This window comes from Echinops telfairi, unplaced genomic scaffold (assembly GCF_000313985.2).
Source record: "Echinops telfairi isolate 266 unplaced genomic scaffold, ASM31398v2 ScPeMD7_7473;HRSCAF=8511, whole genome shotgun sequence".
NCBI lineage: Eukaryota > Metazoa > Chordata > Mammalia > Afrosoricida > Tenrecidae > Echinops > Echinops telfairi.
The window spans coordinates 11,724,450-11,735,511 of NW_022111377.1; the positions used below are offsets into that span (position 1 = coordinate 11,724,450).

The 11,062-nt window shown below is 42.9% G+C and overlaps 2 protein-coding genes across 2 annotated transcripts in view; both read right to left on the reverse strand.

The window, feature by feature from the left end:
• The window catches only part of ST8SIA6 (ST8 alpha-N-acetyl-neuraminide alpha-2,8-sialyltransferase 6), a 190,099-nt gene that overhangs the window by 105,962 nt on the left and 73,075 nt on the right, over positions 1-11,062 (reverse strand). The gene's annotated exons all lie outside the window — the stretch shown is intronic.
• Positions 445-11,062, reverse strand: part of LOC115873993 (thymosin beta-10-like) — a 24,364-nt gene continuing 13,746 nt past the window's right edge. The window contains exon 2 of the mRNA XM_045285577.1: positions 445-578. Coding sequence (XP_045141512.1) covers positions 445-578 — 134 coding nt within the window. The remainder of the gene's footprint in view (positions 579-11,062) is intronic.

Genomic DNA, 11,062 nt, shown 5'->3' on the forward strand with positions numbered 1-11,062 from the left:
TGCGTCCTGAGCCAGATGCTCGTTCTCTCTGGGACCCTGGTACAAAGGGCACTCGCGAGCCCTCCATGGTTGGTGCAGCCCCTCGGGTTCAGCACCAGAGCCACCCATCAGATCCTGCAAAAGAGAAGCCTAGTGAAATGAGTGCTGGAAAGACATGCCTGGGGTTGCTCTATCGATAGCACCTCTAGCTGTAAATTTAAACATGTATGTACTGCAGTATCGCTGGTTGTACTTTTTTTTAATGCCACAAGGTGTGTTTTATTTTCATTAATCATACAAATAATTTTATAATATCCCAGGGCAGACCAGAGAATTTGGCAGTCCCTTTGGAGACCTGGCAGCAGGTGGGTTCACAGTGCAGCTTCTCACTCGTGTGTCCATCTTGCCGGTGGCTCTTTATCGGCATCAGTCTGGTAGAGGAGGGAGGGGAAGAATCCGCCAGAATTAGGAGATGTCACTCTGCGTCTCCTGTTCAATGATCTCTTTAGTCGACAGCGTGTTCTCCTGCGTCTCTGTTTTCTTCAGCTTGACCTTATTGAAGCTGGCAATTTCTCCCTTGTCTGGCTTGTCTGCGATTTCTTGAAACAATGCCTGGCTTTTGGCTCCGCGATGAACTCCTGGGCGATCCAACTCTCAGTGCTGCAGCAAGAGACCTCTTTGGGTGTACTTGAACTTTTCATTCTTTGGCTCAAAACAGAGTGCATTAACCATCTACACACCCAGGGAATGTACAATGCATAACACTCAATGCCTGTGAGAAATGTAAATATTCTCCCCCTAACTACCAAATTAAAATAACTTTAGTTAGCTGAGATTGGAAACTCTTTTACAACACGTACGTCTACAGCAAAACCTTCATATATTCATTTTTCACACTCTTTCCAGAAAAGCATTTGGATCAGAAACAATGAACCTCCCATAGAGGGTTTTATGTAGCTTTCTTTAAAAGATGAAACAAAACACAATGAACAAACGTTAATCACGTAGTGCGATCAATTTCTGGTCCTCAGAGCAAAGAGGAAGTGAACCAGTGAAAACTAGTGCCAAGGCTGGATGCCAACAGGGGGAATCAATGTGGAGGCCCCCGGGAAATCATATACTCTAAAAACCCCAACACTCCCCAGATCGGTCACTGAACACATCTGAGCAGTGAACAAAACCCTAATTTATTGACTTGGCATTCAGAACAAGTGGATGTTTGTCTATCGGATCCAGGCTGTTTGCATTGACTTCTGGGGTTCATGTCAGTGGCAATAAGATCATTGAAGCAAGTCTTCCAAAAATCATGCCCCCCAAATGTGGTGGAATTCTAAAGATGAAATAACAGGGCAAAAAATCTATGTCATAATTAAGTAAAAGTAGCAAGTGGAATGTCTCACCTTATTGGGGAAATTCTATCAAGGTGGAATGAGGCAAAGGGCCTTATCACAGAATAATAAGGACTTTCAAAATTCGGAAACAGAGAAACTCAATTAATATGAAGCACAGCAGAATCGCATGCTCAACTAAGACTTCTCCCCCCACCCCTTATGAGCCATGTTTCATAAGAAGACAATTATTTTAAAATATCAGGCTCTGCTCAAAAAGTCATGTCCAAAGATTGCCCCTGAGCAACTCTTGACTGTTTCTATGATTGCCTCTTCCCATTTTACCAGTTACAGGGAGCGCCATCTCATTGTGACCCCATGTGTGTCAGAGTAGAACTGCGAAAGCTTTGCAGAGGCTGCTTTTTAACCTCAAAGTCACCAGTACGAAACCACCAGCTGCTGCTTAAGCGAATGATGAGGTTTTCCGTTTCCATAAAGATTCACAGTCTCAGAAACCCACAGGAGCAGCTCTACTCTGTCCTATAGGGATGCTAGCAATCAAAATGGGCTCGATGGCAGTGAGTCTGGTTTGGGGTTTTGGCGATTGCAAGGGCTCTGTCTTGAGACACTGCTAAAGTTGAGCCATCAAACATTCAGCTAGCAGCTTAAGGAAGTTAACAGTACAATACCCAGGGACCCCTGGCAGTCCCCAAATGAATTTGAGCAAATGGATAAACCAGCAAATGTTAGTTGAACCCAGGGTACTTCAAAATTATAATTCACTATTCTGGAGCCTATCAGAAAGAAAAATAAAATAAAATACTCGGGTGGTGGGGGAGAATCAACAGGAAGAATTGAAACCAAAGGCTTGTCGGATTAACCCCCAACTAATTATAAGATTTAATTAACCAGAAGAATCTAATCTCTGCTCATTGAGATTTTACTGTATTTAAAATCATGTTATTCAAGTGTCCTCATTAATATTTAATGAAAATGCAAGAGAATTGGCTAACCAAATTTATTGTGTTGAGGTAAACTATAATTAGATAGGGTTTTGAAAGTGTCCCAAGAGACTTAGCAATCACAACATGGAGTAATATAATTACAGATAAAATTCAACAAGAAAATGGCACAAAGTAATAATCCTTAAAAAGGTCAAATGAAATTACTCAAATGTGGTGTTAGATTCTGAGAAATCCAGTCAATCAAACTTCATTTCAGGCAACGCAAGAATTATAAACCCACTTAACATAACTGAACTCTTGATTATATTATAGTTTATTAATCTCATTTCTTCTGATTTACAATTTCCCCGCTGGTAAAATGTCCTACTGTTATTTCGATTAAAATCTGGAATAATCTGAATCTAGCTCATCAGAGCCACTTTGCTTTATTACAGAGTTTGGGTTTAGAATTTTTCCCTTTTTGGTTTACTTTCTTGCACTTTCTCTAGAACCTCTTTTCCCAACAAACATTCTGGATCTCATCTAAAAGATCTTCCACACTTCATTTCCTCTTTATTCCGAAAAACAGTCCATGTGCATATGATCCTACATGGTAATGAGTGCTAATGGATTCTGTTGTTATTGTTGTTGATAACAAACACAGCAAAACATACACCATTTGAACAATTTCTTCATGTACAGTCTGTGACATTGACTACATTCTTCAAACTGTGCAACCATTATTACTTCCCTTTTTCTGAATGAGTCCTCTTCCATTAACATAGGCTCACGTATGCCTAAACTTTCTATTTAATTTTTTGAGTTGTGTGTGAGTCTGGGTTGATTAAAGAAATAAATTCATAGACACTGTTAAGAAAGACTTTCATATCAAAAAGCAATTGTACATGAAGAAAACATCCCAGCCCAGTCCAGATCAAATCCGTAAGTCCAGTATTGCCCCATATGTCGATACTAGTCCATCTAAATTCCTCTTTAGACTCACGCAGCCATGCAATGATGCCGAATGCAGGAAGATCACAGGCCAGTGGGTGGAAAGTCTTATGGATCCAGTGGTGGTGGAAGCATCTCAGCGCTGGTTCCTCCAGCTCCGAGGCTCTGGCTCTATCAGTGTAGCTTCATGTAGCATGTCAACAGGAATGTCTTACGGAGAGTAAGCAGAGAGTTTGTGTGTATCTGGCCTCCAGTGAGTTATTTATCTCTGTGGCGCTTCCAAATGAGATCATCAGGCTGCGACCTGATTGACAGGCTAGACTCCACACCTTCACAAGCTGACACCAGATTATGTATCTACCACAAGTTGCTATTGTTAATTTGTTCCAAGATAGATCATTTGTATTAGAGCATAAACAAAGCCTACACTATTTGCTAGTTAAACGAAACTATTGTTTGGTCTTCACACTTCTGGGGATAGATTTGGATTAAGGTTTAAAGTTTAACTCCTGGCAATAGTTTTGTGGGTTCAACAGTCTTACTGGCTGTAGAAATTCTGGGTTCTATCCCAATTTGAAATTATCTAATGTATTTCTCCCCTTTGGGTCAGATTTTTTAACAGCCTTTGGTCCCCGATTTCCATCATGGCAGCCAGGCAGCCTCCGGTTCTGCTCCCATGGCACAGGAAGCACTTGCTTAGAGGCACGAATATTGCTCATGGACCCACACACTTCGAGTTTTTAATGCATTACACTCTGCTGCACTTAAGCAAAACCAGAGAGTCTAGTTGTCTGGTCTTGCTGACAAACAGCAATCCCTCAGAGCTACACATTGTGCTTGGGTCCTCTTCTTTGGGCCTCTCCTGTTTGTGTTTTATCGTTACTTTCTATAGGGTCCCTTTGAGTCAGAATTGACTCAATAGTAGTGAGTTGAGTTGAGTTGTTGAGATAATTCTCAACTTCCAGTCCCAGGCGTGATGGAAAGGTTTGCACTCTGGTTTGCACCTTGGTGATTTCCCTTGGCTCTGAGTTTCAACCATTCTGACAACCTTCACATCCCCAAGGTTTGGGCTCCTGCTGCTCTGAACATCTGCCTCAGCCACCTCTGGCTGCCCAGAACCTTGCCCCATCCCATTGATTGACCAATCTGCTAAGCCAGCCCAGTCCCTCTTTACATTAATTCAGGGAAATTATTAATTAGAACTAAGGTAATATGGCAAGCCTTCTGACTCTGAAGCATGACCCAAATTTTGGACAAAGAAGAGGATCCACCACCTATACTATGTGAGCAGTCATCCCTGAGCTAAATGTTTAGCTGTAGGCATGGAGGCTTGGTGCTATTGAACAAGGCCATGCACAAGGGTGACCCTATGTGAGGATGAGTGTGCTGCCCTCAGAAAGAAAAGGCTTAACGTGAGCCAGGGGGACGTGGCCACAGCAACATCAAACGGTGGTATTAAATGGCCTCCTTTTCTTTGAACCTGCGTTTTCATAATACACAAAGAGGTTTCAAATTGTTCGTGAAAAAATGGAAGAAAGAGGTCATGGAATTTCCCCATGAACTGTTTGAAATCCCTTCATACAGGTCTATAGACACATTGTCTCTGACTTTTACAGGAATGAGCCTGGCATGAAAACAAATATATCAAATCCCATTTTTCTGACACCAACAGAGTAGAAAATACCAAATCATACTTTTCATAAAGAAGAGACACATAGGGTGAAGTCTACCAGAGGTCTCCAGGTGGAGTTTCTATGCAGGGTCTCTAGAGTTTCTATGCAGGTCTACCAGAGTATCCGTGTAGTTTCTACGCCCTGAATGGGGCACTATTGTGTTCTATGCAACCATGTCTATCACCAAGCAGGAAGTCCATGGAGCTTCCAAATCCACAACCCTAACTGGGGCTTCAACATGTAGTCAAAATAGATTGAATTATAATAGACTGAATCAGCTCAATGAGGTGAAACATCACAAAGTGATTTTTTTTTTCAGGAGATGGTCTGAGTTATGTCTAAGGAACCAGGGACAAAAACCAAATTACTTTGGATGCAGTTAATGTAAACCCTAGAAGCTCTTAATCAATGTAAGCACATATTAATATAAGACAATTAAGAAGAAATTGAGACAAATGTTGCAAACAGTGCTAGAATTTTGCTAAGATAATCTCTTTTTCTCAGTTCTGTCAAAAAATTAATGCATTTTGAAGATCAAGGAAAATACGCTTCAGGTTGATTATTTTTTGCTACAATTGTGCTTTTCTTTTGGCTACAATTGTGCTTCCATCTACTTCAATTACTTATTATCTTCTCTTTTTTTTTTTTTTCTGGCATGGCGCTCCATTCCTTTCGCAACAGAAACAGGTTTCCTCAAATTCTTAAATCTCTGTATTAGATACAATGGAATATAATTTGAAATTTACAAGTCTTATCACACTCTCCTTCTACCTGAGCAATTCTGGACCTACCAGGCAGACTGGATATATTTCTCCAGAGTTCCTATAATCCGTGCTCAAGGTTCCAGAAATTAAAATCATGTTCCTTTGACTTATTTTTCCTCCAGTCATTTCCCGCGTCTGGGAAACACCCAAAGCCTCAGTTGCATCGTGGCCCAATCTGGACCTTCTCCTTAGAGACTGACTGACACAGAAGCACTAGCACTCTGCTCAGGGGTTAGTTGGCCACAGAGTTAGCATTGAGTGAAAATAAGCACGTTTGATGAAATTATTCAATCAGTCATAAAACTAGTGAATGGGTTACCATGTGCATGTTATTAGTTTGTTAATACCCTACTACCATCAGGGCAATTCCCACTCATATGTGAAAGATAATGTCTAATCCGAAAACCCCAGCCCAAGCAACATCCTGTTCAGTGACATTTGTGCAGGCAGCACTGACACCTGCCTGCAGAAGCATCTTGTTCAGTAATTCTCCACCTGCCCACCAGATGACCCTGGTCCCCAGAATTAGCCAAAACTAAACATCCCTGCCCACAAATGTCCCCCCTTGACTAATCCTACAAAACCCTGCGAGTCTGTAGAAAGAGGAACTCAACTCGGGTCAGAGGCCCCACTCAGTTTACCTCCAAGAAGCCTGTCTCCTGCTGTTGAGTCTCTCATCTGATCTCTCCGGCATCTCTGATTCTAACATTTCATATTCTGACAATACGGAACATATCATAGCTAGATTGAAAAAAAGCCTCGAGGGACTTCATTTAAACACGAGCTTACTGCAATAGGGATGGCAGGAAAATCCGCTTTAAGTGGGCCTGCCCAGCTCAGCGCAATACCGTTCAAGGGTCATCTGTATTTTCATTTGATTCTATTAACCTTGTGAAGTATTTTTATTATCAGTCTCACATTATGGAATATAATTTAATACTCAAAAAAACCCCTTAACTGTCTGAAGGCCTTGTCTGGCACAGACTAAGCTTGATGTGAAACCCTGCTATGGTTGCACGCTGCCATTGGCTCTGTCCACTACTCATGATTCCAAGCACGATGAAGCAAAACGCAGCACCACCCTCACGGTCAGTTATAGTGTGAACTGTTGTTATCCACAGCCTCTTCGACAGAAGTAGAACACCAGATCTTTCTTCCTAGTCTTAGTTGGGAAGATCTGCTGAAACCTATTCAGCATCATCACAATACTTAAGACTCCACTGCGCTGGCTGGACATCCAACCCAGGTCTCCCACACAGGATGCAAGCACTCTACCATGAAACCACCAATGTTTGGAAAGAACCCTGCTTTCTGCTGTCTGGCCTTACCTCTTGCCAACCAAACATTGCTGGAGGAAAACCAAACAGCTGTGTTGGATGGTTTCACCTTAAATTTAGGACTACATACCTTCTCCTCCTCCACCTCCTCCTCCTCCTCCTTCTTCTTCTTTCTTCTTCTCCTTCTAAGGACTATATACTTTCAACAGGCATTTACCCATACTTGAAAGCCCTACTTATACTAAATTTCATTTCTCATTTCAAAAGACATTATTTCATTTCTTATCATCCCTCCAATATCCACGTCTCCAATATTCAGAACATCCACACATACTGTCAGCTAATGACCTCACCTTATACTTTATTGAGAAAATAACGTACAAGAAACAAAGGCGCTAGAGGACCATCCCTTCATCCATCATATCTGGAAAACTTCCTGCTTCTGGGCCCATTTGCTTCATCTTACCATAGGAAGATAAGAGGTAAAGGAATTTCAAATGGAGGCAAATGGTCAAATCTGGAATGGCTAGCTTTAGATCTGAGTATGACTCCCTTTTGTCAGTTCTGCAGTCACCCAAGTTGCAGCCATCTTCTGGGCAGATACAATCTGGTAGAAAAAAAGAAATCAGCCAAACTCATTGCCATCAAGTTGATGCCAACTCATGGCAACCCTTTAGGACAAGTTGGAACTGGCCTTGTGAGTTTCTGAACCTGTAACTGTGAACAGGAGTAGAAAACCTCATCTTTCCCCCAAGGATGGGCTGGTGCTTTCGAACTGCTTACCTTGCAGATCACAACCCAATGTATAACCTCCATGCCACCAGAGCTCCTTCCATCCCACAGTAAAGAAACATGTTCCCTTCAGGATAAAGTTAAGGAGGTAGAAACAATGTCTCTCGGGGCAGACCCTGACCTGGCACTTATCAAAAGCTCCTGCACAAATGTCCTCAGGTCCTTACAGCTTACCACCAATGGCTCTGCCGCTTGTCATGTATCCTTGTCATTACTAGCTTGCCAATCTAAGACATAGATTGCCACAAGTCCACCACTGTCCTGCTGGAGAAGCCCCATTTCAGGAAGTCTTGCCTTGCAACGATCTAAGTTTTTATACATGCAGTAGTGTCTCTCAGGTCCCTTGTTCTGCCCAGTAAGAATGTCTCCAAACTTTGGTCAATTTGAAAGGGTCGTTTTCACATGTGGAATTCAGTTTCTTCCAAGCTGGAGCTGACTCTCAATAAATCCTTCATGCTAATTTAAAGCTGATTCCATGACATTACTCTGCAATCACTACTGGAGAAATAACAAGAACTAGAGCACAGTCCCACTCATCTTCCGTGATAGGTAGGTTTATTGTGCCAACTTGGCCAATAGGGACATGTAGGATTAATTAGGTTGCAGTTTGATTGGCAGGCAAAGAGATAAATGGCTCTGTAAGGCCCACCCTGCCTCTCTCTTCCTCTCTGGTGATTGGAGCATGCTGAAGCATGCTGCTGCTTTAGCTAGTTCTGTGCCTCAACCTGTGAGCTACACTACCTGTAGGCTAGGTCAGCCCCATGGATCGTGTCACTAGAGCTTAAGGCTCCTTCAAGACCTGCTTCTCCATGCTGCTGGTGCATACATCGCTTGAACTTGAGACTGGTGGGTCCTGCCGCCTTGCATTGCTTGTGTTCAATGTCCCAATCAAGTCTGCTTCCCTAAGCTCCCAAGCTAATGACTGTTGGTGACCCATCCTGCTGCTTGCTGCCTGTGGGAAGACTCTGCTTGCCTTGCCTGAGGGAAGACTCTACTGTCTGCTTCCTTGACCTTGGACCCGGCAGCCCAGGTGAGTTGAAGGATTTCCAGTATATTAACTGTTCCATGGAAGACAGTTGAACTTAACTCTCTGTATTGTTGTGTAGACTAATTAGCTGTTATATTTCTTCTTGCTGTATGAATATATGTATATATATATATCATAAGTGTCCTGGTTTTGTTTTTCTAGGGAACCCTGTCTAGCAGAACTGGTACCAGGGTGGTTCTACAGAAACAAGATCATAAATATGGGCTTCTCAAAGTGGTTCTCTAGCCTGATTAGACCTAACAGCACTGAGAATGCTGCCTCTACCCCTATAGGCATGGATAAGTCTGCCACTATTACTAGGGTGGGTGGGGTTAATCCGTGGTGTGAAGTCACAAAGCTAATATCCACAATATAACCATCAATAAATGAAGTGCTGGTGAGAGGAGAGACTCTGGGTGATTGTGTGTCTGATATTTTCCAGCAGTTTTGTCAGGATGAGCTGTATAGGGAAGCAGGTTGGCTGGTCCTCCTTACAATATAAAATGTGATCAAGGAAAGGGATAATCTCAGAACCTCAGGAGCATATAGCAAGTGCCGAATAACAGACCTAAAAGTTTCCGCATATGCTACAACGGGGACTCTTCTCACCACTAGTAATAAAACTGATATTGCTGAAAACCAAATCCAGATTCTCATCATATGAGTAGCTGAATTACAGCATCAGCTGAATTGCAGGTCTAGAACAGTGTCTGATATTAAAGTAAGAGCATTAATCAGAAAGAAATGGGACTCAGAAACATGGGATGGGAATATATGGACTGATGATCCAGAAGAGGAGGATATTGAGCACCTAGAGTCAATTGAGCCACCCTAGTCATTAGATCCACCCCTCCCACCTGGGGGATTAATCCACTATCAGTAAAACAACCCACACCTGAGCAGATTAACCAACCTGTTCAAACTGAAATGCCAGGTGGGGCTGCATCTGGAGCATTGCCTGGGGGAGATGCCTTACAAGATTTTGCTGAGAGCCCCCAGGAAACTCCCAACACCCATTGTTTCCTCTAGACCTGTAACTAGAATTAAGTCTCAGGAAGTTCCTAAAGGTGAGGTTCAGATGATGACTCAGGAAGAGGTGCGCTATATTCATAAAGATCTGCTCGAGTTTTCTAACACAGACAAGCAGAAGCCCGGGGAATATCCCTGGGAATGGCCACTAACGATGTGGGATACCGGCGCAAGGAATGTAACATTAGACCAGTCTGAGTTCCTTGACACGGGCCCTAATCACAGATCCTTCTTTCAGTGTCCCAGCAAGAAGGGTTGAGAGAGACTATAATTGGCTTATTTGGTTGGTTTGCGGAAGCATGGGCTGTCAGATGGCCTAGATTAGACCAATTTGAGGTACCTGACCTCTGTAGAAGACATCCAAAAGCTTTAGGAAATTGGTATGTTGGAATGGATCTATCAGAATAAGCCCACAGACCTCAAAAGGGAATGTCCTGAGGACATGCCTTTCATCACAAGCATAAGGAGCAAGTTTACAAATTGGGTCCCAGCATCTCTGAAGACTCCTGTGATGGCTATTTTAAGATAACAGTGGGAACTGCCCTAAGTGAGCTCCGACATTTGCCTACAATGGGCTGATTGGGCCCCATGGTGGTAGGAGGCAGGTGTCAGCACTGAATCAACAGAGACAGGGTGGACGTGATTATCGTAATGTACAGCAAGGTTTCTGTAGTAATCAAAGCAACCTGTCTCATGTAGACATAGCATTGGCTACTTAGCCACAGTGTCCCTAGGAGTGAAATACATGGAAACCTACTAAATATTTACATGATCTATACAGGCAGAAGAATGCTAGATCAGGTAAACAGCAGAGTAGAGTCACAACGCCTCAATGACTTCCCAGACCTGACCCAGTTTACAGACCACAACCCCTTGAATGAGGGGAAGGCCAGATCCCTCTGAAGGAGGACCCTGCTACATCACTGAAGGTTTGTACTGTTAGTCTTTCTTCTAGCCTTGCCCCAAGGGACCTGCAGCCTTTCACAAGAGTGACTATTCAGTGGGGGAAAGGAAATAATCAAACTTTGAGGGGATTACCGAACACTGGCCCTGAACTGACACTAATTCCAGGAGAACCAAAATGTTTGGAAGGCCCGCCAGTCAGAGTGGGAACATATGGAAGTCTAGTTATTGATGGGGTTTTAGCTCAGGTATGCCTCACCATGTGCCCAGGGAGCCCCCAAACCCATCCTGTCGTTATTTCCCAGTTCCAGAATGCATCATTGGAATAGAAATACTTAGTAACTGGCAGAACCCCCATATTGGACCCTAAAATGTGGAATAAGGGCTATTATGGT